The sequence below is a fragment of the Pholcus phalangioides genome, unplaced genomic scaffold (assembly GCF_987345545.1).
Source record: "Pholcus phalangioides strain wild (caught in Gottingen) unplaced genomic scaffold, Ppha-v1.0 ptg000022l_1, whole genome shotgun sequence".
Classification (NCBI taxonomy): Eukaryota; Metazoa; Arthropoda; class Arachnida; order Araneae; family Pholcidae; genus Pholcus; species Pholcus phalangioides.
This window is the reverse complement of record NW_028301615.1, coordinates 7,628,817-7,656,649: the sequence shown is the minus strand read 5'-3', so window position 1 is coordinate 7,656,649 and position 27,833 is coordinate 7,628,817. Positions and strand designations below refer to the sequence as shown.

The 27,833-nt window shown below is 36.2% G+C and overlaps 1 protein-coding gene across 4 annotated transcripts in view; it reads left to right on the top strand.

Annotated features, from left to right (window-relative positions):
• Window positions 1–27,833, top strand: part of LOC149069412 (eukaryotic translation initiation factor 4E type 2-like) — a 350,991-nt gene that overhangs the window by 67,024 nt on the left and 256,134 nt on the right. For all 4 annotated transcript variants that reach the window (XM_089249237.1, XM_089249236.1, XM_089249239.1 and 1 more), the window contains exons 4-5: window positions 128–232; window positions 22,286–22,438. In XM_089249237.1, the coding sequence (XP_089105363.1) occupies window positions 128–232; window positions 22,286–22,438 (258 nt within the window). The remainder of the gene's footprint in view (window positions 1–127; window positions 233–22,285; window positions 22,439–27,833) is intronic.

Here is a 27,833-nt window from a genome sequence, read left to right as displayed (position 1 = left end):
TTTAAATTCAATATGATGAATGTAAATTCAATATGATGAATGTAAATTCATTTTGTTTAATGTAAATTCATTTTGTTTAATGTAAATTCATTTGTTTTTGATTGTTTGTATTCTTTGTTTTTCTTAGGTTGAAAGTTTTTGGTCTTTATACAGTTATTTGGTTCGTCCTTCAAATATGGCTTGTCACAGTGATTTCCATTTATTTAAACATGGCATAAAACCTTTATGGGAAGTAAGTAATTAATCATGACTTTGTGAATACTTTTTTTTTTGGTTCTGTTCAGTAATTTTTATTTTCTTGCTAGTTGATAAATCATCTAAGCCACTTCCAATTTCCAGGGGGGCAGTAGAAGCTACTGGTATAACATAAAATCCTATGGGTTCGATTACGTCGGTGGGCCATTGGTTGCTTTTTCTTTGAAATGCCAGTGGTACCAACAGGGCTTGTAGTTTTTGTCACGACTGCCGGAACGTTGATGCTCTGCTATTTCTTGATTGGGATCGAGCATGTGTTTCGAGATGCTGCCAACGGGAAGAAATGTCCATTAGAATAGTCTGCATTTGCGAAGCTTCAGTTCACAGTGCATAAACTGCAGTGGAGCTTTCCGCGGCTGCAAGTATGGCATCTGACAATTTATCCAGGCTATCATTATATCAGGGGTGCAAGAGCTGCGCCAATTGCGCCAAACTTCGCCGAAACGGTTCTCTTGCTACATGGTGCGCCAAGGCGCCCAATCCCTGCTCATTTGCGCCAATTCTTGTTTCTGGTTCGCGGAGGTACCGCTAATGCACTGTAGTGCGTCAAATACCGGGAATTTAGGAAAAAGAAGCATGAAAATTTTGTTCACGGAACGCGTTCTTTCCGAGACACGGAAAAAAAATACGGAGGGGGGAAACTTTAATTTTTTTTTTCACTTCTCACCATCTACCACAATCGCGTTATGTCGTGACCTTAAAAAGTAGTTCTACTACCTTGAAGTATTAAGTCCTATACTGTTATTGGTTAACCGGCGGGCTATCAAAGTCCCTGAATGAATATGCCGAATTTTCCGATTTCGGAGACCGTTTTTTCTCCTGCGGGTTATATACTGAAAATTACGGTAATTTCGCGACTGCCAACCTGCGTTCAAAGACGGCATACATCGAAAAGAGGATTGGTTTACTCGTTTAAATTACCGACATTTTTCGAAGATCATTGGAAAAAAATGGGATCTGTTAAAACTCCAGCTAAAATATTCATAGTTTTGTCATCTAGTCACTATGCGGTCCTGTGATTATCGTCGGCAGTTGCCGATCGTGGCAATTTCACATTGCGAAAATCCGGATTTGGTGAACACAGGGGCGGCTCGAGGAAAACAATTTTTACCCATGCGAAATCTGTTTTCGGCGCTACTGACGGCGTTTTTTTTGGTAAACAAAAGCTTTTTTCACCCTTTCAATTCCATTTGCCACCCCTCCTATAGCGGCGCCCAATATGGCCGCACGGTCCGCCACTGCATTGGTGGGGGAGGGGCATGCTCTTAACAATAGTCAAAGGAAGGAGTTTGTACTGGCAGCATGTGCTCATTTTACATGACTTCTGTGAGATACCTTTTTTATATTAATGTCCTACCTTTCCAAAACATGTTGGAGAGAATGAAACGTTTGCACTCCCTCTTGTGCATTGCTGGGATGGTACATTACTCCCTCACGTATTGCTGGGATGTTGCTCAACATTGTATCACCAAGAGAACTATTAATTATGAGTGATGAATGGGTTGCACTATTATGCAAATAATTACAAGTGAAATCAGTTCAGAGAATAGATAGATATCTGGGCAGACATATTCAAACTTTATAACCTTGAAAGCAGCCCAAAGTTCAAAATTTTGCCAGTTTTGGTGAAGGCTTTTTTATCTTTAGCACATGGTAACGCAGACAGTGAAAGAGAGTTCATGGTTAACAAATAAATAAAAGTCTGTTCGAACATTGAAAAATCTGTCCGTCTAATGCTGTAATGGAATAAGACATATAAAATCTTATGTTCAAGGCCATGAAATATTTGAATAAAATTGTCATTGAGATGCTGAACTTCTGAAAGCGACTCGTGATTCGTAATCTATTAACATGCTATTAGGTTGAGAAATTGTTTAAGTAAATAAGATATTTATATTTTTCTCGTTTTTTGCATTTTGCTTTTAAATTTAATAATTCCTTTAAATTTTGTGAGAAGCTAATTTTTTTTCACGGAAACCCTTATTATATTCTGCACTCACTTTTTTGCTATATCAGGATGAATAAGATTTTGGTGTTCAAGCAGCAGAAATTCTTGTTGCCTAGGTTTTTAGTATGCATGTTGCTTAATTTGAAAAGAGTCTCATAATTTTTATTCGTCATTTCAGTAATGCATGTTTTAGTAGTGACAGATAAGATAATTCAGAAAAAATTTAAATGGATTTTAATTTGTGAAGGAAATTTATTTAGAATTATTTGTTTCAACCATTTTTGGCAAAACTTTTGGCATTTCACAGAAAAATTACTCCTTATATTGCAGATATAGTTCGTTTTTAGTTCTGTTCCATTTTCAGAATTTCTGCTCCAAAAATGAAATTTGCTGCTCCGAAATAGATGAGGGGCGCTTGCACCCCTGTTATATTATTGATTATGATATTATTCATTATGATATTGCTAGTATTTGCTGAACATTTTGTAGGCAGTTGCTGGAAGAAAAGAGACTTCAAAATATCAGCACTCACCCATTGCCCATCTTTGCTTCACATTTCCAGAAAAAGGCGTGATGGCTTCCGATCACCCAGTTGCAATCCAGAAATTAGGTCGTGCAACCGCTGTTCCTCCGAATCTGCATACTGTGTGCACAAACAGTGTTTTAGGTCATTCATTATGCAGAATTGTCAAACATGGTTAATGCGATAAATGAGTCATCGTTGTGTTCACCTTATGTATTTAAGTAAAGCTGACATTACAAGACTAACAATAATTTTTATAATATACTTCACGTTTACTTAAATTATTTTTCATGGTAAAATGCGCATTTATTGTGTAGATGCTTCGTGGTCAAATAAAAATAATAGTGATCAGATAATATTAAAAATTGTCATTGCTTCTGTAATGTTGGCTTCTTTTACATACATTGAAGTGTGTGGGAAAAACAAATGCAGCAGCAGATTAACAATGATTTTTATATTTGTGTACAACTATATTTTGGTCAATTGAGAGCTTTTCACATATTTTGTGTGAAAAATTCAATTTTCTCTCAATTTTTAATCTAAGAAAAATTGTCAAATCTATAAGTTCCTATTAAATAAAAATGAAGTATATATGGACCATCGATCATTATATTTATGGATTGAAAATTTGAGAATTATGCATAATCACTGATAAATGTTATTGATGTAGCAAAATTTGTATCAAACTTTATAGAGATCCGATATTTTATCACTATTACCAACATATATGTGCGATGCCTATTACAACATAGGGGTACACAGAATTTTCTCAAGGAGACGATGACGTCACTCTCATCCTTGTATAAGTCGCCATCTGATGGCAACGTCAGCAGTTGTGAGCTTGGCCTTAGTCTGGTCCGGCCGTCCATGTACGGTCCCTTCCAGTGTACACGAGCTCCAAGGAAAGATTGAGAAATTTGGTGCCTCTGTAGTCTAGTGGTCTAGAGCATTCACCCGGAAAGTGAAAGGACGTGTGTTCGATTCCCCGCAGGGGCAGTTGAATTTTCTCTCTTTCCGAAATATATCTTCTATCTTTTGTACTAGGTATTTTTTTCTGGAGGACTTGAGAAATCAATATTTTAGGAAAAAAAGTTTCCTAATTTTTGCCAAAATAATTTCAACCTTTCGGTCCGTCATAGGCGGAGATTGACTTGTAAGTTTGGGGGGGGGGCACGATGATGATGTCAATTCGTATATGCATATATACATTAGATCAGTCAACCTCACCTTTCACGCTAGATCCCCCCCCCCTCCAGCCATATCTCCGCCCATGCTGTCGAGAAAATATTTATTTATGAGTGATGTGAAGCGCTTGTACAAGGTTCTTTAAAGAAATAAAGAAAAAAAAAATGAGTAGCAAGTGTGTGTACTTTTAATTACTTGTGGCTGAAAAATCCCTTCTATCAAGATTGGTCGCTGAGTGTGCCAGACGAAAATGCTGCCAAATGCGAGCTGTGCTTCAATGGGTGAATCGGCGCTGAAATCCATTGAGCTTATATTACTGGAGGGAGTATGACGCAGTGCCATAACTAGGATTTTTGTATTGTCTTGCCACCCCCACCAATTCGGAATTCGATAATTTTATAACGGTGTTCACCTAAAAATTGCCACCAGGAGCAGTCCCCCCCTCCTTAATACACGTTGATGTCGTCTTACCCTGTAGTACCGGTGCTGGTATGACGTCAGTGGCCTACATCATTCCTTGGAAGATCACGTGACGCGTTGAATGTCGGCGCATCTCCGTTATTTTCTAACGGCATCCATAGTTGTTTATAAAAGAAATAATTTCAGTATCGATGATATTATTCCAAAATTAATGAAAGAGATACTGTATATACTCGTGTATAAGCCGAGTTTTTTTGTGGAAAAATTCGTTCCTCAAGTAGGGGGGTCGGCTTATACTCGGGTCAGTTTTTGATGAAAAAATATATTGATCCCTGAAATCAGTAGTCATTTTTGTAGCAGCAGAGTTCAGGAAACCGACATTATTGGTATGGGATATGTTCAAATCCCACAGAACCGATAATGTCAACCGAGGCAAAGATATTGAAAACATCATTGGCTTTGATACGAGGTGGGCTAACGTCGATTGTACAGTCTTTAGATGTGAACATCAACAAGTCTTTCAAAGACTATTTGAGGAATTTGTGGATCGAATGGATGAGTTCCGAAGAAACTACAAAAAGTGGTGCCTTGAAGAAACCTGACATTGACGTAGTGTGCAAATGGGTACATGAGGCGTGGAATTCTGTGTTTCCGCTGAAATTATCATCCGATACTTCAAAAAGTGTTGCATCAGCAATGCGATGGACGGAACTGAAGATGATATCTTCTTTGAAAGTGCCAATGGCGATGAGGATAAAAACGAAGATGCCGCACCGCCTGTGATGATCTGATGGATTACGATGAGCTTGCAGACTCAGAAGGAACGGATTAAAAAGTTGGAACCATTTTCTATTGTAAATATCCGCAAGCTATTCATTTTGCATGAAAATATAAGAAATTTTTTTCTCTAAATGCACAGATTTTTTGGGGGTCGGCTTCTACACGGGTTTTCAATTTATTGCGGTTTTTGTGGTCCTGAAGTAGGGGAGTCGGCTTATACACGAGTATATACAGTAATTCCAAAATTAATGAAAGAGATAGTTCCAGAATTAATGAAAGAGATAGTTCCAGAATTAATGAAAGAGATAGTTCCAGAATTAATGAAAGAGATAGCTCCATGAATTAATGAAAGAGATAGCTCCATGAATTAATGAAAGGAAAAATTACAGAATTAAAGAAAAATTAAAGAATTAATGAAAGATAATTTCAAAATTAATGAGAGAATTCCAAAATTAATGAAAGACAACTTCAGCATTGATAAAAGATAATTCCAAAATTGATAAATCAATAATTCCAAAATTTTCGAGCAGCCTTTCGAACGTCTTCTCCCTTTGCGTTCTGCTTTCTGAGTCTATCTTGAATCTCGTTCTTCTCTTATCACAATCGCGTGCCACGCGAACCTTGCATGCGTTAACCAAGCCTTTTCAAATTCTACCCTTCGTAACAATATATATGTGTATGTGGCCTCCTTTATTCATTAGATGTGAAATAAAGTAGGTAGAAATGTAATCTCTGAAAGTTTTAATCAAAATTAAATATGCGCCTATTCATGTGAAAAATATGTATTTGTAAAAAAAAGTCCATTTTTTAAGTTTTACCTTGAAAAGTGCTTGAGCAGTCCTTGAATTTTTTTTCATTGAAAGAGTACAAACCATGGGAGAGAATATTCTTGGAGAACGAGAATATTCTCCTGGATGTGATTATTGCAGAATAATCAAATATTAATTTTTCTTTTAAATAATTTAAATTTTTCACTAATTTTGTTTATATTGTGAAATATAAATCAGTTTTCATTGCCTGAAACATTTACAACAAAACAATTTTTGGTATAATCACCCCCAATGGCAACTTTTACTTCGAGTTCTCCAGGTCATGATGAGAGGTTTTAAAATTTTGGTTACGGAGATTTTAGAAACCTTTAGATTAAAACCTTAAAAAAATATTTTAAAATTAAATTTTCAGAAATAAGTTCAAAACGAAAGAAATTAAACCAAAGTTGAATTGATAAAGGAAGCTATTATATAATCACCTTCATTCTAAGATACAGAACTGTTGTTTTTTCAATGTGCATACACTTAAATTCTGTATCACTCACATTTCTTTGCAAGTTATGCAATGCAGCCATGTTGGTTTCATTTTCTTGCTTTCAAACTTTAATATTGTGGGCTACAAACTTCAATATTCCCATCTTGACGGGAAGAGAGGCAGACATTCTCCAGAGAATATTCTCTCAAAGGACTACTATAAATTACTTGAGAATAATTATTTTTGATAACAATATTCTCAAGTTATTTATAGAGTTTATTTATTATAGTACATGTTATTACATATATACTTGATAATACTCTCTGGAAAGATTCCAGTAACTGAAGAATGTTCTCATCGAGGAGAATATTCTCTGGAAGGACTATTATTAATAACTTAAGAATAATTATTATTTTCTATAAGAATATTCCCCAGTAATTTATGAAAGTAGTCCTTCTAGAGAATATTCTCAAGGATATTATATGCAACTATATATAGAGTAAAACCTTGATAAGTCGTCACCTCAAGTTATCGAAAAATTATGGTTGCTTAAGCGGAGTGACGACTTAAACGGAGTGCCGTCAGTTTTAATGTGTAATGTTGTGAAAATAGTATAAATTTAAAGTAGTTTTATAAGGGGACATCGTGTAGGAGGTGCGTCTCTTTTCCGTGAGGTGGCGGAATATCCCCAATCCCTTGATATAGGAGGGATGTACAATTAAAGCACGAAACTACGGAGCTTAACGAAGAAGACTTTATTTCGAAGCACACTGAAAACAGACAACCGTACAGAACGGAAGCCACATTCCAACTCACGTTCTCTTCTCTTGGAAGATAGATTTTCTCTTCTCACCTTCTTTTAGCAACGCATAAACAAACAAAGCATATTATGTGCTGTAAGGCCACAGAGTTAGTAAAAATATCCATACATGGGAAAATAGATTCGTTACAATCTCCCCCTCTGGCTCCGACGACGTCTCGGCGAGGAGCCAGTAAGAGTCATCTTTCCTTTGGGAGTAGTTCCTGACGAACAGAACGGGAAGCTCCGGGCAACTGCTGACACTCCTGTCTCAGGTTGAAGTTCAGTTTTCGAGTCACACCGGTTCTGGGGACGTCGACTAGGGTTCGGATGCACTTTTGAAGGACGCCACTCTCTTGGGTTCCGGGTAACCACGGTTGTGGTCTCAGCATCTCGTAATGGAGTCAACTCCCCTTGGAGTCGGTACTGCGTTACGGGATTCAAGACGAGTTCTTGTTTCCTCCCGTTCAGGAAATCTTCAGCTTCCTGAGTAGATTCAACGTTTTCAATGATCTTATCCAAAACATCATTCCCACTTTGGGACTCGCGGAGAGTCTGTGAACTCTTCTCCACTACAATGAAGTTCAACAGCTCACACTGCTTGGCTCCTTTACCAATCAGGCTGGATAGCTTATCAGCGTGGCTACCTGGACAGTTACGGGCAATATGACCACGATTTTTACACTGGTAACACACTATCTGATCCCAACATCTTCGGGCAACGTGTCCACGTCGACCGCAATTATAGCAAGCATGCCTTCCTCGCAAGGTCGAGCGAGAATTTGAAGCACGACACTTTTCGTAGCCTTCTCCAGGGCCACCTTTACAGCGGTATACCCCGTCATTACCACTCTTGTTGATCTGGTGCTTGAGGAAAGGTCTTCCTCCCCCTAACTTGGAGCATCTATGGGATTCTTCTGAGAAGGAATAAAGTTCTCGCTGCTCGATGAAAGGTATCGGGCCTCCCCCTGGCTTGAAGCATCGCTTGAACTCCGGCGGGAATGAGTCAAGTTCTCGTTGCTGAGAAGTAAGGTGGGTACCTTTATCTTCACGAAGTCGACACGAGGGTGACTCAGCAGGTAGTGCCAGGAGGGCACTGCTTTCAGATGGGCCTTCGACGAACGGATGTCGCTTCTCAGGAGCTTCAGAGAAGTACCACTTTCCTTGCTGAACATCCAGGACGATTCCAGCATCACTGAGAAAGTCGGTACCGAGAAGGGTTTGGTTTTCTCTGGCCTGTGGTAGCACCATCATCTCGGTGGGAACCACTTTACCTTGGACGTTAATGTCCTCAGTCGTAGTTAGGACTTCGGCTCTACGAGCATATCCATCGGCTAGTCTCATAACGATAGTCTTGCTGTAAAAGGGCAAACCATGTTCTTGTAGGAGATGATATAGCTTCTCCCCTGCCATTGAATGTGTGGCACCCGTGTCAGCACACACTGCTCCGCGCCTGTTACAAATAATCACTTCGATAGCATTTTTTTGACGTCTCTCAGTTGAGAAACTGTAAAAGTCCAACTCGTCGACACTAACTTCTGGGGTGTTCGTGGCAGGATTGCACGTTCGACATCGGGACTTGACGACACCAGGTTCTCCGCACCCGTAACATCTTAGGATATGACTGCTACTGGCATCTTTCGATTCCATATTAGGATGGGATGATAAACTATATAAGTCCAAAGCGTTGACACTGGGTCCTGGTCTATCCGTTGGAGGATTACACGTGGTTCCCCACAACCATAACATCTTATGACATGATGACGTCCTGCATCTTCCGATTCCGGATTCGCACGTTGATTAGAATGAAAGTCTCTTTGTCGCACTGGGGACCTAAGGGGTTCATGTTGCTTTGACTGCAACTTCTTCCTCTCACATTGGATCTCGCTCTTTTTGTTTCGAAGGTTATCATAAGCATCAAGCTTCTCCACGATTTCATCAGGGGTAGTCCACTCACTCCAAACATCCAGAAAATGTTCTTTTACTTCGGGTGGAATCCTCTTCTTCATCTGATCCGAAATCATCAGATCTTTCAGCTCGTCAAAGTTGCTAATGTTCAGTTCGGACAGCCAGCCTTCGAAATAACTTTGGATCTCAAAATGATAGTCCTTCCAGGTACTTCCAGGTGCTTTTCTGTGAGTAGAAAAGAGCTGCCGGAACCTTTCCGCACTCAGCTTGAAACGGCGTAAGAGTACTTCCCGGATGTGGTCGTAATCATGGGCCTTATCTTCAGGTTCTCGAGCAATGAGTTTAGCAACTTCATTCGGCAAAACTCCCAGCAGATACGCAACCCAGTTCACCTTCTCCACTTTCAAGAATTTTAGCTGTCTTTCAAACAACTTTAGGAATAGCGACATATCATCTTCACTCGGATTGAAATTCGGGATCAACCTCTTCACGTCGAACTTGGGCTGATCGATGAGAGCGACGGATGGCTCTTCTGCCGGTTGCGAGAATCGTTGAAACTCAAGCTGCAACCGCATCCTTATTCTTTGTGATTGTTCCTTTTCTTCGTCTATTCTAGCTCTTTCCTCAGCTATTCTAGCTCGTTCTTCTCGTTTCAAGTTCAAACGAACGTTCTCGTTCCTTTTCTTCGGCGATCCTAGATTGTTCCTTTTCTTCGTCTATTCTAGCTCTTTCCTCAGCTATTCTAGCTCGTTCTTCTTCTCTTTCCTCAGCTATTCTAGCTCGTTCTTCTTCTCTTTCCTCAGCTATTCTAGCTCGTTCTTCTTCTCTCTCTCTTTCTCCGATAATAGTAGCCAGCAGGGATTTCACGAATTCTTCCTCATAACCGGAGGACTTTGTTATTATGTGCTTGAGATCTACTACACGCGAATCATTCGGAACTTCCTCTCCTAATTCTAGAGCGAGTAGGATCAAATCACGTTTCTTACCTTTGGCCAAGTACGCCATTTCGATTTTAGGAGCTATCAGGAACCTCACAGTTGAGATCGAACGTCCGTTTCGTACTGCCTTGAGTTCGAGCCACGACGTTGGGCGCCAGTTTTATAAGGGGACATCGTGTAGGAGGTGCGTCTCTTTTCCGTGAGGTGGCGGAATATCCCCGATCCCTTGATATAGGAGGGATGTCCAATTAAAGCACGAAACTACGGAGCTTAACGAAGAAGACTTTATTTCGAAGCACACTGAAAACAGACAACCGTACAGAACGGAAGCCACATTCCAACTCACGTTCTCTTCTCTTGGAAGATAGATTTTCTCTTCTCACCTTCTTTTAGCAACGCATAAACAAACAAAGCATATTATGTGCTGTAAGGCCACAGAGTTAGTAAAAATATCCATACATGGGAAAATAGATTCGTTACAATATGACATTTATTAAAGTATGAATCAAAATAACAATATTAATAAAATTTACGATGCGAAAGAAAAAATAATAGCAATTTTTTGTCTTTATCTCTTATTACTTAAATTATTGTGGTAAAATGCACTGTACACTTTGATTTATACTAGCAATTTTTAATTTAGACTAACAGTGCAACTGTTAGAATAGGTAGCTTTTCTTTATAATAGAAACTCTCTATTGCACACTAAAATTAAATTTGATGTATATGTAAAATTAATGTTTTAATTCTTCACCAGTAGTTCCTGATACAACTACAAAGTAATCTCGAACACTTTTGACTTTGTGGAGGGGCCCCGGGCAGGGAAAAGTAAACAGAAGACCTCAACTTGGGAAAGAATGACTGATTTTTTTCAACAAAGATATTTTCTTTAAATTTCAAGCCCTAAATTAGTAGAGTCCATGCTTTCTATGATAATTTATTATCCGTAGCCGCGTTGCACTTTGACTTTAACTTAATTTGATTCTTCGATTTACATAATTTTTTATCTCCTTGCACAATATGTAATCTTTGGCGTATCAATAAATTTTGGTTTTGCCGGAGATACCCTGGTTCCCCCCCCCCCCCAGGGTGAAGTGCTTACGTTGCTTCTTGCGACAGAGCCTGGGCTGTGCAGTCCCGACAGCTTCTCCAGTGGAGCCCATGCAGAAATGGGATCTAGCTTAAACAGTCCCCCAAAAACATTAGTTGGCAAATGAACTTCCCCAGAGTAACTTTCGTTACTTAAACTGTTCCGAGAGATATAGATGGCTTTTTTCTCAGCCAGAGATATCAAGGAAACTGTTATTTTCTGGATTATGCAAGAGGGCCTGGGTTCGAGTCCCGGCGGAGACGTGATGACTTTTCTTTCCGAGATCACCTCAGCATAATATCCGGAAAATAACAGTTTCCTTAAACTGTTCCGTTTGGGTGTATAGGGTTTTATGGTGATTTTTAAGCATATGGCAATGCTGTTAACAAGCTCTTTTTTTAATGGGAGCCAGGGTTGGTAAAAAAACCAAAAAACCGGGTTTTTTTGTTTTAAATAATATTAACATTAAAAACAATGAAATTTCTGAAAAATCATTCAAACTTCCAATAATTAACTGAAATAAAATGTTTATTAATGTAATTAACACTATTCCAATGCTAATTAATCAATAAATATTTATTACATTTTAACAAAAACCAACTTTTGCAATTTAATTATTTTTTGCTTCACTCAATGGATTACTGTGTATTTGAAAATTCTTTTAATGTTCTTATTAATCATATAATGTATAAAGGTTTTTCTCCAGTTACTTTCAGTATACTTATTTAGGAAGCTGTTTTGCAAAAAGTAATAAAAATTAGGTGAATATACTGTATTTAATGAAGCATAAATAATGCAGATTAATTAGCAATGAATTACGATATACAGGGTGATTATAACTAAGGTTCTGATTTCAAAACACTAAAAAAAGAACGATTGTCAGAATGACTTGAAAATTGACATGAATATTCCTGAAAAAATGCAATTTTATTTGATAAAGGGGAAAAAATACTTAAAAATGTAAAATTAATGACATCATCCAACATGTGGGAAATTTGCTCGCAGAATGGAAACGATAGCCAGTCATGGCATAATGATACTTTAATTATAGCATTTCACGATTTCATAATTCATGGAAACATCACAAAAAATGAAGTAATTAAACAAATAACTACAACTTACTTAAGAAATGTTGAATATGTTGTCCACCACATGTTCTGGCTACGAGGTTGAAAGCACAAAAATTCTTGTTCAACAACAGAATCGGAGTATGCCATGGTCATAATGTGGATGTGCTTGCAATTCAGCTTTATTAAACCAAACGTGCCCCCCCCCCCGTTAATATTCCTGAGGAACTTCTAACATATAAGGAATGTGCTGGAGCTGGAGATTGCAATTCACCAAAGTTTGCAATCTGACCACTGTTTATAACATTTTGAGGTACCCCCACAGCCAGAAGTTGCAAGGGTTAAGGTGCATCCTGTCAAAATGGGTCTTCAGCTGCTGCTTTGCTGGTATTGCAATGTGCATCTTGATAGAAGTTCTATCCACACACTGATGCTGTGGAAGTGCCGAAATGATGTGGTTGACAAAATAGATTATACTGCTGGCCATGTACAGCATCATCTACTTGCACATTTTGCACTTTTTTCTTTTGCGAAAGACACTTCCATTGCTTCAGGAGTATCCATGCAAATTTTCAAGTTATTCTGATCACTACTTATTGTATAGTTTTGGAACTTAAATTATAATCACCCTGTATATAGCTGATAATTTTTCATAAATCTGTTACTACTATACAGTAGAACCTTGATTAACTGGGCTTAACAGTGTGTGTGTGAAAGTATAAAAAAAACAACTATTGAATGCCAAGACTGGGAGATATACAGTAGGAGATGTGCTACTTCTTATGGGAAAGAAAATGAAAATGTATGTGAGGTAATGTAACTACTAGTACACTAGTCTTTGTCCTTTCAGGACAGCTGGTGTCTTTATTGGATTATAGGACCACATGCCCCTAGCATGATGGTGTCACTACTGTAGCTGCTTCTTTGTGAAGGGAAAAGAAACCCTGTGAGATAATACACCACTACATTTAGATGTGTGATGCAATCCTTATTCATGAATTTGCTAAAGATAGAGCATCAGAATGTAAACAAAGGTTAGAAAATGTTGTAAGAATGAGAAATTTTGGCTTTTATATATAACTTTAATATAACTTGAATAACTAAGATACTTCATATGAAAAATATATATATATTCTGGCCACTTTTATGAGACTTTTGAAAAAAACCACTTATAAAATCTTATGTCATTTAAAGATATACCATCAGAATGTATCCCAAGGATATAAAATGTGGTAAAAATGAAACATTTTGGCTAATAATGAACCAATATGATATTTTTCAAGGAAAAAAAATGATATTTAGGCAACTTTTATTTGATTTTTTGAAAAAAAACCACGGTTAAAACCAAACAACCTGGGAGCCGTAAAAATAGTCTGTTCTTCTTTCTCCAACTTTTTCATAGTGACGAGTTAACCGGAATTAGTGACAAGTAAACGAGGGTTTAATAACATTGTGGTCTATGAGAGCTGGAAGGGCCTGAAGAAAAATGACGACTTGAGCTGAGTGACGACTTAACGAGGTTTTACTGTATATATATTATAAATAACAGGAGAATATTCTTATCAAGAATTTATTCTCAAGTTATTTATAATAGTAGTCCTACCAGTCCTTGATGAGAATATTCTCCAAAAGATTATTCTCGAGAATTTTACACCTCCGCTCCCATTGCAGTATTTATACTTTTATAAATTGATTCCTCTACTTACTAATAAACAATTGTCTTCCCCTTAATTTATTAATGACATCAAATAGATACAATAACACTAAATATTCCCTTAATATATAAAACAGCGAGGAAAAACCATTTTACACACCTTATTCCGAAATTTTATAACAAACTACCACATATTTTTTCCCCTTTCCATACCTTACAGAAAAAATGTTAATAAAATTATCTTTTCTCTCTCAATAGCTGACATAAACGATCATTTTTGAAAAAGGAAAGAAAAAAAAAACTTCTCTTATCAGTCAGTGCTAAATCCAATTGCATCAATGTCTAAGTACTGCTGTTTGTCTCCAATTGTCGAAGTCGCTAAACAGTTCTCACATCACTCTAGCATTTCATATTCATTTGTAATGTATCCCAAAGCAGAATGTTTAGCACTGTTCTGAGACGAGCCGTCCTGACTGGTAATGTTCTGCGGTAAAAATCCCCATACATGTAATAGTTGTTTTTTGCACTTTTTTTTCCAAATTGTTCTGTGACGTACGCAGATTTTGGCACATTCTGCTTTGGGGATAATGTATATGAGAAAGTATACTCCCCCCCCCCCACTCTTTTTTGTTTATCTGTTTGTTCTGTCCTTGAAATTGAATTGTAATTACTCATCGATGTTTCGTGTTCATCAGTACAGATCCATGGGATCTCTTGATGAATTTGTTTCTCGCATTATTATGTACCATTTCATCATGTTAAATAAAGTGGTTTTTTTTTTAAAAAAGCCCTTCAATCGCGGTTTCCAGCTGTCCCCCCCCCCCCCCCAAAAAAAAATAATTCTTCTGTTTTATTTTCACAAAAAATTCAATCTGAGTACATCTGTTTTCACTCTTTATTTTTAACTGATTTGTGATTGCTCCACATATTTTATTTCCCAGCATCTTTAACAGATTTTTGGTCTCTCGTTTTGCTTCCGAGTTTTCTATTATTCATTTCTACTATTTCTCTTTGTTTCATTTCCTTTTACGCCATTCGTCAGCATGTTTGGTGTTCAATCGTAAATGTTTTCCAGCTGCACATTAATTAAAATTACTTTGTCTAGACCATGGTCATGGTTGGTTTAAGTGGTATTTGATTTAAGATTCCAGCAAAGCTTATTTAGGCAGGTCAACAAAATTCACAAAACTTTTCTTTGGGTATTTGGTACATTCTGATAATGAAAATAATATGGTAACCAGCTAGCATCCCTCACAACTTAGTAACCATTTTTGTCATATCTTTATCATATTCAGCATACTGGGGCTAATTGTATTTGGATCAACAGTTTATAGCTGATTCCAAAACATACAGTTCCAGAGGACGGTGATCGCCCCTTCTAAGATTAGACTACTATGAGAAACATTGATCTGTATCATAAAATACAAACTGGTCTAATGCTATGAAACCTATGAAATAAATGGTCCTGCACCTGTCTTTTTTTAGTCATCCGATACAGGCTACAGTGCTTTGGGATAGAGCAGTTATATAGACAGCTAGGGTCTTCCGCATCTGGTAATGTGGTTTGCCTAGGTCATTATTTTCTTTGGACAACTGGGTCACAATTTTTCACGGGTCCCTTTATTAAAAAAAGATATAATAGCTCATGTGCGATCATGTGAAAGAGCAGGGAAGGCTTGAGACAAAATTCTCACCTGTGCAAGACATCATTTTGGTGTGCCTCTGGCATATAAGCTGCATGAGTAAAATTAATTGGGGGAAACTTGCAGATTTTTGTATATGCAATGAGTAATATGGTGAGAAATAACATAGGCAGTTTAGTCATTAAAGCTCTTATCCTGGGCTTTATATTCGCTTCATAAACTTACACATATTTATTGTGTACTATCTGAGCATTGTTCCAGCTAGATGGAATGAATCAGAAATTGCAGTGGTTTCTGCAAATTATTCTATGCGATAGTCATAGTTTGAAATTTGCAGAAAAAATTTTCATTCTCATTTAGATAGATGGCAACAAGTGTAACACTTACATGAGTTATCTTTTCGTTCCTTTGAAACCAACCATAACCATGGTTTTGACAAAGTAATTTTAATTAATGCTCATCTGGAAACTATTTTCCATTAAATACTAAACATGCTGGCGAATAACGTAAAAAGAAATGGCTTATCAAGAGAATGAATAGTAGAAAATGAATGATAGAAAACTTAGAAGTAAAACAAGAGACTGGAAAATCTATTAAAGGTGCTGGAAAATGAAATACGGGGAGCAATCGCAAATCAGTTAAAAATAGGGAGTGAAAACAGATGCACTTGGATTGAATTTTTTGAGAAAGTAGAATCATTCTCTTGAATTTCTAATATATACTTTAATCATTATTTTGTAGTTTAAATCAAAAATAATTTAATTCTGTAGTATTTAATCACTCTATTAAATTTCTGTGAATTTCGAATAAATATTCTAAGAATGACCCAGGAAAAGTCATCTCAAAGTATGTTGAATCAAACTGAGACAATGATCAAGAGCAAACTCAAAAAGCAACACTTATCGCTTTAAATATGAAATGGGTAAATTCTGGTAAAAGCAAGATCAAACATAAATTCAAAAATGTTTGAAACTGAAGAGAACAATTGCATTACTTTTTAGACTTGCATCAGCGACAAAAACAAGGAAAATAATTATTTCTAATGAGTTTCAAGCCTCTCCTTTATAGTGATTTTTTTTAAAATTAGTAATTACCAAGTCTACAAGCCAAATCTAAAAACACTCATTTTCAAATTATTTTTGAAATCTTAAATACCATATGTTAGCCTCTAATTTGTTGATATTGTAGAAAATGTAAAGATGTATAGGAATATCAAGATGTTTTAGACGGCAACGGGTCTATCATCATGAATACTTTTAACATCTTTTCGCAACTACGAAGGAAGCGTGAGCGCCTGCTGAATAGGATTCGGTTCCTGTTGAAATGTAAGTCATCGGGGATCACCCCGAAATTTTTGAATCTGTCCTGCTCGTTAGAGAGAACCCCCCATGTAAACAAAGGCCTGTATCGCAGTAAAATTATTATACTTCGTTGCCTCATCCAAGATCTCAGGAGTGCACTAGCCTCCGTCGAAGAACGCTTGTATTTGTCTCACGCGGAATTAGCTCAACGCGAGGGCTTTCACCGTGCTTCGCCATTATCCCCTAGCTTAGAGCAAAATTCATACTGGCGAACTGTGAAGGAGTCCAAACGTCATCAGGACACCCTCAACAAGAAATTTTCCAAATTACAATCTAATATTGTTTCCTTGTCTGCACCCCCATTTGTTAATAAAGCTAAAATACTTAATTTAACTGGAAACCAATTGACAGAAATGCAAACTAAAGCCTTGGAACTGGGAATTAATTTCTGCGACAAACCTAAATTTAACCCAATCAATTTCATTGCCCCTATAGAGAAGTCAGTTTCACGCAGTAAGATTCTACCTGAACAAAAAGACACCATGAGACATCTCATATCCAACATTTTGGTGGATAATGAGCGAAAGAACAACAAGAAGGTCACCGTAGGCTACTCACCGGACGAACGTCGAAGCATCAAACAACTGCAAAATGATAATAATATCGTAATATCTAGAGCAGATAAAGGTGGGCAAATTGTGATAATGCCTAAAGAGCAATATTCGGATTTGATGACATCACATATTTTGAGTGGTCCTTATAAAGAATTAAAGAAAGATCCATCTGATTCTCACGTGAGAAAATTGAAAGAAGTGGTAAAAACCAGTGTCTCTCTTCCCGAGCATGCAAAAAAGAGCGTAATTCCATCAAACGCCATTTCGTCACGGATCTATGGCCTACCCAAAGTGCACAAACCAACACTATCTCTCCGTCCCGTAGTCTCTAACATTGGTACAGCGTCATACAAGCTCGCTAAATTCCTTGTCCCAATTCTCTCTCCACTCACTAAGTCAAATAATAATACAGTTAGAAATTCATCCATCTTTGCTCAAATAATACGTACAACTGAACCCAAACAGCTCAACATGGTGTCTTTCGACGTAGTGTCAATGTTTACGAACATTCCCATAGGTGGTAGTATCAGTTGTCTAGAAAGACGACTTAAAACCCACAATTTTTCACAACCTGAAGTAGAAGAAATTTGCAATCTCACCTTCACATGTATCTCACAAACAGCCTTCAGTTTCGATGACAAGTTTTACACCCAGACAGATGGTCTAGCAATGGGCAATCCCATCTCGCCGATTTTGTGTGATATATATATGGACGACTTTGAGAGTAAGCTATTGAACGTTGTGCCCTTCTCATTTTATCGAAGATACGTGGACGATACTTTTGTGCTTTGGGACGGCTCTAAAGATGACTTGGAACAATTATTACTCATTATGAATGACATAGACCCTCATGTTCAGTTCACAGCCGAATTCGAAACTAACAATGAACTCTCTTTCTTGGACGTATTAGTAACGAAACGGAAATCACAGTTCCAAACCTCGGTCTATCGTAAGCCTTTCGCAGTCTCATTACCACCTCATTTCAGATCTTGCCATCCTATGCAACAGAAACTTTCGTCTTTTCGCACCTTTGTAGAGAGAGCATTTAACATCTGTTCAGATCGGAACACTTTAGACCATGAACTTGAAACCATCAGAGCAATTGCGATAGACAGGGGGTTCAACACCAAGATCGTTGACGAATTAAGTAGAAAATTCTTGAAACCGGCACGAGGAACCACTCTAGAAAATATTACAGAGAGACCACTCAGAGAAAGTGTAGTCATACCCTACAATCCAGTGCTCTCACTGAAGATCAAACCGATTCTTAAAAAGTTTAATCTAACAACCATAGATGTACCCACTAAAAACTTTGGTTTCATGCCCCCTAAGGATGCTATACCGGAGAATAAACAATGGGGCATTTATTACATTCCATGTGGTGATTGCTCTGTTGGTTATATAGGACAGACAAGGAGACCCATAAAAGCAAGATTAAATGAACACGCTCGCTGTGTTAAGAATCAGGAATGTGAAAAATCTACCATCGCCGCTCACTGTTGGCAAGAAGGCCACAAATTCAAATTTCAAGAAGCGAGAGTTTTTCACAAAGTCAAGTCCACAGTTGATCTAGATTTCTACGAAGGCACATATATTCGGGCCTTCAAAAATATACTAGTGAACGATAATAAATCTACACCCCCGATCGCAACACCATGGCTTAAATTCATTTTGAGCGGGAATTACAAGAAAATTCGAATGGACCAATCGGATAGCACTATTCCGCAAAGGTCCAATCAGGACGCTGCATTAGTATCTCACGCAGGCTCACAGCTTCATTCTGACCACGACGTTTGAAGTGAACAGACGTACTTCTTCCGCTGAGCAACCGAGCGTGAAGATTTGGTATTCAACCCAAATAGGGAAACTCGGTCAGCGAAACTAGTGGTTAAATTTTTTCCTCTGAAGACGGCACCCATTGGTGTTGAAATGCATTAGGACTTTTATTATTTTTTGTGTATTTGCCTTATTCGTTGGTGTCTTCTAAATATCAAGAAGTGTCTCGAAGTTTTTTTATGATTTAAAAATTAAAAAAAAATTTCTAGAATAAATGTATTTTGTACCTTGTGGGGGTTCTTCTGAGCTGAGATAACACTGTTTTTTGAAGTAAAAAGTAATCCTGTATGCTACAGCATATATGCATATAAAAATGGTGTATTTTATTTTCTGCCAAAATTTTAAAGTGCTACGAAACTGATAAATGCTGCTGCAAAAACATTTTTGCTGCTACGGACTAATTTTTCCTGCTGTAAAAATCAAATTTTCATTTTCTACCCCTGCGATAATTAATCAGACTTTTCAAGTAACAGTAGAAATTTGATTCCCCCATTCTATGGAAATGAAATATTTTTAAATTCATTAGAACTTGAGTTTCTTAAAATTTCAATAGATAATACAATTAATTGAAGTATATAAGAGGTGTGAATCTCAATGGTACAACATTTTTAAATGCAATTATAATTTGGGAATTACATTTTTTTTTTCCTGTTTTTTGTTGGTGTTCCTGCTTTTTTTTTTTTTTTTTTTTTTTTTTTTTCAAATTTTCACTTCTAGGCCTGCATGCATTCAACTACTGTATGGGAGTCATTTAGATAACTGAAACAAAGGCGATTTTTTTCACTATATATTGCCTCTCATTGAGGCTTGGCTTATAAAATTCTGAACAATTATAGAGGGAATGTTCCATTTTGCATACAGGACATGTTTTCCCGTAGTTAGAGCAAATGTTTTCAATTTATTTATAGGTGCATTGTATGTGTGTGAAGCTCACGAATGGACATGGTTCACTTGATACCTTCCGAAAATTGACATCTACTTTCAAATATCTACTTCAAAAAATAAAATAAAATTGTCCCAACTAGGAATTTCTGTACATTCTAGAGTCATTTCAAATTGTTTTTCTGTCCACTTTTCTGAGAATTGGATATTACTTCACTTGGAGCATCTATTTTAAGATTTGCTATGTTTAATGCTCTTGGATGCTTTAGAACGTTGTCTAGCAAGGCTCTCAGATCTTTAGTGAACTCTTGGGCGATTTTAGAGGATTGAAATTAGTGCATTAATATGTGTGACGTGTTGGAGGCACAACGTCTTTTGGTAGGCGAGCTCACAAGTTGAATGCAGCAATTTTTAATTAATTACATGTTTTATTTACAATTTATATGACCTTTACAAACTCAACAGCAAGAGAGTGTGGCAGGCGTGCGGATAAGCCGAATGTAAACAAAAAATAATGTTAGTTGGCTTTGACTACATAAAAATAGGCATGTTGCCACACTGACATAAATAATAATAAAAGAATGATGATAAACATAGTTAGAAAAGGGTCGCTACATGACTCCTTCCCAGTTGAGAGGATCATAGGCTCTTGATGAATTATACGTTGAAAAACACTTTCTTTCCGGAATGCAGTTTCAGGTCTTTTTGTCCTGAGGATACGGTCTTCGTTGGGGCCGAAAGTATGTCCTTTGGCTTCAGCCTGTCAACACTAGCTGCTGTGGTGGTCATAGTGACGGACTCACATCTCGGGGATACAATTTTTTTTCGTTGGAAGAGTATGAACCATGTGTAAGATGTAATGTTTAAACTAGATATTTTGTGGTTGTGGAAAAAGGAAATTCAATTTTCCCCATTTTGCTCAAAAAAACCAGTGTTTTCTACCCCAAAAAAAACACTGGTTTTTTATAAAAACTTGCCCGGGCTGGGTTTTTTACAACCCTGCTTCTATCAGACTTCTGCTTGCCCTGGCTGCTAAATATGACTGGGGTGTTCATCACTGCCTACCTCCATCCGAATTTGGATGAAAACCTGTATGTCAAGCTTCTATCTGGATCTATTTGTTGTTTTTCGAAATCTGTCTATGGTTTGAAATCTGTTCATGGTGTATGTTACTACATGATGTTCTTCTGGACCTTGAGTTCAAACACAATAACTGAAAATACACCACAAGTACACCACATGATATGTGATCAAAAAATGTCTTGGTGACTGGCAAACTGTCAACTTTACATTTAGCAGGGGATTGGTCTTGGTTGCCGACATTCCTGTTTAATTATTATTGTATTCTTCACATGACCATGTGGCAAACACAATAACATACACCACATGATATGTGATACAACCAGAGGTTTTTTTCCGTCATATTTTGAAGTTATTTTCTCACTTGGATCTCACATACCCATCACTGATAGCATCCATGGTGATTATATTTTTCTCAGTTTCTACCCTGGGATCTGGGGGGGGGGCAGTTTCTCTTGATTAAAATATTTTTTTCCAAAAATAAATTTTTATTTATTAGATCTGCGGGGTGGGGGGGGGGCGCCTCACGATTCTCCCTGATTTCTGGATCCCAAAAATTGACATGTCTGTGTGTATCATGGCAATGAAATAACAAATATATGGCATGCAAAAGTATGTTTGTCAGATTTTCGAGTTAATTGCCAGATTTTTGTGAGAAAATTTTGCAGGTGTGCAGGTCTGCCACTTGATCCAATTTGCTCTTAGTAGAAGTAGTTGTAGAAAGAGCATGGTGACTAACACCATTATCAGTCAGAGTAGAAACTGGAAAATGCATTCAGCTAAAGTTTCTAAAAAAAGAATAACTTACAAAGAAAGAAGGGGGGAAACACGGCCACATATATATGATGGGAGAACAACTGATGCCATGGTTCTGTTAGCCACATGAAAAGTAGAAATTTCAGATACAATTACGATTATATTTAAAGCTGAATCAAAAAAAAAGTATATCATAAAAGTTGAATCAGCAGATTTCATTTGCAACTGTATGAAAGCTGTGGAGATGAATGATTTCATAAACTTGCACTACTTTTATGTATACCTTGTTTATTATAGTGTTATATACTGAATATATAGTTATATAGTGACTACATACTGGGTGTTTTAAAATTTCTACCAGGATGAATCAAATGTTGCTGGGGGGAAATGGATTGTGCGATTAAGAAAAGGATTAGCTTCACGATGTTGGGAAAATTTGATCTTGGCTATTCTTGGTGAGCAGTTTATGGTTGGTGAAGAGATATGTGGTGCTGTCATCTCCATGCGTTTCCAGGTGATATATCATAATATGCATCAATTACTTGTATTGTACATTAACTCCTTGTATTGATCCAGGGCTAATACAAATACAAAGGTCACTTGACAATTTGCCTATCGAGATGATTGAAAAAATTATGCCATAAAAATATGGATGTCAAATATTTGTGTTTATTATAAAAAAAAATACACATAATGCACACTGCTTATTAAAAAAATTATGGTTGTCTTATGTAAGTATGCATGGCCCCCACAAGGGGGGAGGCTGACAGGGCTGCAGCCCTGGGGCCAGGGACGGTTCTCATAATTTTTTTTACTTTTTCACGCTATAAATTCCCTATAAAGGGACCCATGAAAAGTTTGGTCTGGGGGCCCTGCCAAAAGTCTCATCCTAGGGGCCCTGTTCCAGGATATTGGGGGGGGGGCATGTGAGTATGGGTAGCTTCTCTATTTATCCCACTATGTTCATCATGCTTCATTTATAAACATATCAATGGTGTTAGAATTCACGACCCCAAAAGTAAGCTATATTCTGATTATTCAAAACTCTATTAGAGGGAAAAACTCTGACGCCACAACCTGGAATTGTCCTGTACTACATAATACTGTCCCCTTGTCAATGCAGTTTGATGCTATGTAAAAGTTTTCATGTTTATTTTGTAGACATTTTCATCATGGATAGGGAAAACATAACCGTATTTATGCCTTCAGTTTGTATCGGAAGAAAATTACACACGCGAGTTTAAATTTGCAAACCTGTAAGTAAAAATCCTGTCAATTTTCTTAAATTACTTTTTTTGAGCTATTGAGTAGTTTTCATGTTTATTTTGTAGACATTTTCATCACGGATAGGGAAAACAGAACCATATTTATGATTCGAGTTTGAATCGTGAGAAAATTCCAAAATTCAGTTTGAATTTTAAATTTTTACACGTGTAAGGGTTTTTTCAAAATTACTTTTTTTGAGCTATTGTGTAGTTTTTGTGTTTATTTTGTAGGCATTTTCATCACGGATAGGGAAAACAGAACCAAATTTATTATTCGAGTTTGAATCGTGAAAAAATTCCAAAATTGAGTTTGAATTTTAAATTTTTACACGTGTAGGGGGGGGGGGGGTCCTGTCGGTTTTTTCAAAATTACTTTTTTCGAGCTATTGAATAGTTTTCATGTTTATTTTGTAGGCATTTTCATCACGGATGAGGAAAACAGAACCATATTTATGATTCGAGTTTGAATCGTGAGAAAATTCTAAAATTAAGTTTGAATTTTAAATTTTTTCATGTGTAAGGGGGTTCCTGTCGTTTTTTTCAAAATTACTTTTTTCGAGCTATTGAATAAATTTCATGTTTATTTTGTAGGCAATTTCATCACGGATAAGGAAAACAGAACCATATTTATGATTCGAGTTTGAATCGTGAGAAAATTCAAAAATTCAGTTTGAATTTTAAATTTTCACACGTGTAAGGGGGGGGTCCTGTCGGTTTTTTCAAAATTACTTTTTTCGAGCTATTGAATAGTTTTCATGTTTATTTTGTAGACATTTTCATCACGGATGAGGAAAACAGAACCATATTTATGATTCGAGTTTGAATCGTGAGAAAATTCTAAAATTGAGTTTGAATTTTAAATTTTTACACGTGTGGGGGGGGGGGGGGGAGGGGTCCTGTCGGTTTTTTCAAAATTACTTTTTTCGAGCTATTGAATAGTTTTCATGTTTATTTTGTAGGCATTTTCATCACGGATGAGGAAAACAGAACCATATTTATGATTCGAGTTTGAATCGTGAGAAAATTCTAAAATTAAGTTTGAATTTTAAATTTTTACATGTGTAAGGGGGTTCCTGTCGTTTTTTTCAAAATTACTTTTTTCGAGCTATTGAATAAATTTCATGTTTATTTTGTAGGCATTTTCATCACGGATGAGGAAAACAGAACCATATTTATGATTCGAGTTTGAATCGTGAGAAAATTCTAAAATTAAGTTTGAATTCTAAATTTTTACATGTGTAAGGGGGGGTCTTGTCGGTTTTTTCAAAATTACTTTTTTCGAGCTATTGAATAAATTTCATGTTTATTTTGTAGGCATTTTCATCACGGATAGGGAAAACAGAACCAAATTTATTATTCGAGTGTTAATCGTGAAAAAATTCCAAAATTGACTTTGAATTTTAAATTTTTACACGTGTAAGGGGGGGGGGGGTCCTGTCAGTTTTTTCAAAATTACTTTTTTCGAGCTATTGAATAGTTTTCATGTTTATTTTGTAGGCATTTTCATCACGGATGAGGAAAACAGAACCATATTTATGATTCGAGTTTGAATCGTGAGAAAATTCTAAAATTAAGTTTGAATTTTAAATTTTTACATGTGTAAGGGGGTTCCTGTCGTTTTTTTCAAAATTACTTTTTTCGAGCTATTGAATAAATTTCATGTTTATTTTGTAGGCAATTTCATCACGGATAAGGAAAACAGAACCATATTTATGATTCGAGTTTGAATCGTGAGAAAATTCAAAAATTCAGTTTGAATTTTAAATTTTCACACGTGTAAGGGGGGGGTCCTGTCGGTTTTTTCAAAATTACTTTTTTCGAGCTATTGAATAGTTTTCATGTTTATTTTGTAGACATTTTCATCACGGATGAGGAAAACAGAACCATATTTATGATTCGAGTTTGAATCGTGAGAAAATTCTAAAATTGAGTTTGAATTTTAAATTTTTACACGTGTGGGGGGGGGGGAGGGGTCCTGTCGGTTTTTTCAAAATTACTTTTTTCGAGCTATTGAATAGTTTTCATGTTTATTTTGTAGGCATTTTCATCACGGATGAGGAAAACAGAACCATATTTATGATTCGAGTTTGAATCGTGAGAAAATTCTAAAATTAAGTTTGAATTTTAAATTTTTACATGTGTAAGGGGGTTCCTGTCGTTTTTTTCAAAATTACTTTTTTCGAGCTATTGAATAAATTTCATGTTTATTTTGTAGGCAATTTCATCACGGATAAGGAAAACAGAACCATATTTATGATTCGAGTTTGAATCGTGAGAAAATTCAAAAATTCAGTTTGAATTTTAAATTTTCACACGTGTAAGGGGGGGGTCCTGTCGGTTTTTTCAAAATTACTTTTTTCGAGCTATTGAATAGTTTTCATGTTTATTTTGTAGACATTTTCATCACGGATGAGGAAAACAGAACCATATTTATGATTCGAGTTTGAATCGTGAGAAAATTCTAAAATTGAGTTTGAATTTTAAATTTTTACACGTGTGGGGGGGGGGGGAGGGGTCCTGTCGGTTTTTTCAAAATTACTTTTTTCGAGCTATTGAATAGTTTTCATGTTTATTTTGTAGGCATTTTCATCACGGATGAGGAAAACAGAACCATATTTATGATTCGAGTTTGAATCGTGAGAAAATTCTAAAATTAAGTTTGAATTTTAAATTTTTACATGTGTAAGGGGGTTCCTGTCGTTTTTTTCAAAATTACTTTTTTCGAGCTATTGAATAAATTTCATGTTTATTTTGTAGGCATTTTCATCACGGATGAGGAAAACAGAACCATATTTATGATTCGAGTTTGAATCGTGAGAAAATTCTAAAATTAAGTTTGAATTCTAAATTTTTACATGTGTAAGGGGGGGTCTTGTCGGTTTTTTCAAAATTACTTTTTTCGAGCTATTGAATAAATTTCATGTTTATTTTGTAGGCATTTTCATCACGGATAGGGAAAACAGAACCAAATTTATTATTCGAGTGTTAATCGTGAAAAAATTCCAAAATTGAGTTTGAATTTTAAATTTTTACACGTGTAAGGGGGGGGGGGTCCTGTCAGTTTTTTCAAAATTACTTTTTTCGAGCTATTGAATAGTTTTCATGTTTATTTTGTAGGCATTTTCATCACGGATGAGGAAAACAGAACCATATTTATGATTTGAGTTTGAATCGTGAGAAAATTCCAAAATTGAGTTCGAATTTTAAATTTTTACATGTGTAAGGGGGGGGTCCTGTCGGTTTTGTCAAAATTACTTTTTTCGAGCTATTGAATAAATTTCATGTTTATTTTATAGGCATGTTCATCACGGATAGGGAAAACAGAACCAAATTTATTATTCGAGTTTGAATCGTGAGAAAATTCTAAAATTAAGTTTGAATTTTAAATTTTTACATGTGTAAGGGGGGGTCCTGTCGGTTTTGTCAAAATTACTTTTTTCCAGCTATTGAGTAGTTTTTGTTTATTTTGTAGGCATTTTCATCACAGATAGGGAAAACAGAATTAAATTTATTATTCGAGTTTGAATCGTGAAAAAATTCCCAATGTGAGTTTGAATTTTATATTTTCACACGTGTAAGGGGGGGGTCCTGTCGGTTTTTTCAAAATTACTTTTTTCGAGCTATTGAATAAATTTCATGTTTATTTTGTAGGCATGTTCATCACGGATAGGGAAAACAGAACCATATTTATGATTCGAGTTTGAATCGTGAGAAAATTCCAAAATTCAGTTTGAATTTTAAATTTTTACATGTGTAAGGGGGGGTCCTGTCGGTTTTTTCAAAATTACTTTTTTCGAGCTATTGAATAAATTTCATGTTTATTTTGTAGGCATTTTCATCACGGATGAGGAAAACAGAACCATATTTATGATTCGAGTTTGAATCGTGAGAAAATTCCAAAATTGAGTTTGAATTTTAAATTTTTACACGTGTAAGGGGGGGTCCTGTCGGTTTTTTCAAAATTACTTTTTTCGAGCTATTGAATAGTTTTCATGTTTATTTTGTAGACATTTTCATGACGGATGAGGAAAACAGAACCATATTTATGATTCGAGTTTGAATTGTGAGAAAATTCTAAAATTGAGTTTGAATTTAAAATTTTTACATGTGTAGGGGGGGGGGGTCCTGTCGGTTTTTTCAAAATTACTTTTCTCGAGCTATTGTGTAGTTTTCATGTTTATTTTGTAGACATTTTCATGACGGATGAGGAAAACAGAACCATATTTATGATTCGAGTTTGAATTGTGAGAAAATTCTAAAATTGAGTTTGAATTTAAAATTTTTACATGTGTAGGGGGGGGGGTCCTGTCGGTTTTTTCAAAATTACTTTTCTCGAGCTATTGTGTAGTTTTTGTGTTTATTTTGTAGGCATTTTCATCACAGATGAGGAAAACAGAACCATATTTACGATTCGAGTTTGAATCATGAGAAAATTCTAAAATTAAGTTTGAATTTTAAATTTTTACATGTGTAAGGGGGGGTCCTGTCGGTTTTTTCAAAATTACTTTTTTCTAGCTATTGAATAGTTTTCATGTTTATTTTGTAGGCATTTTCATCACGGATGAGGAAAACAGAACCATATTTATGATTCGAGTTTGAATCGTGAGAAAATTCTAAAATTAAGTTTGAATTTTAAATTTTTAC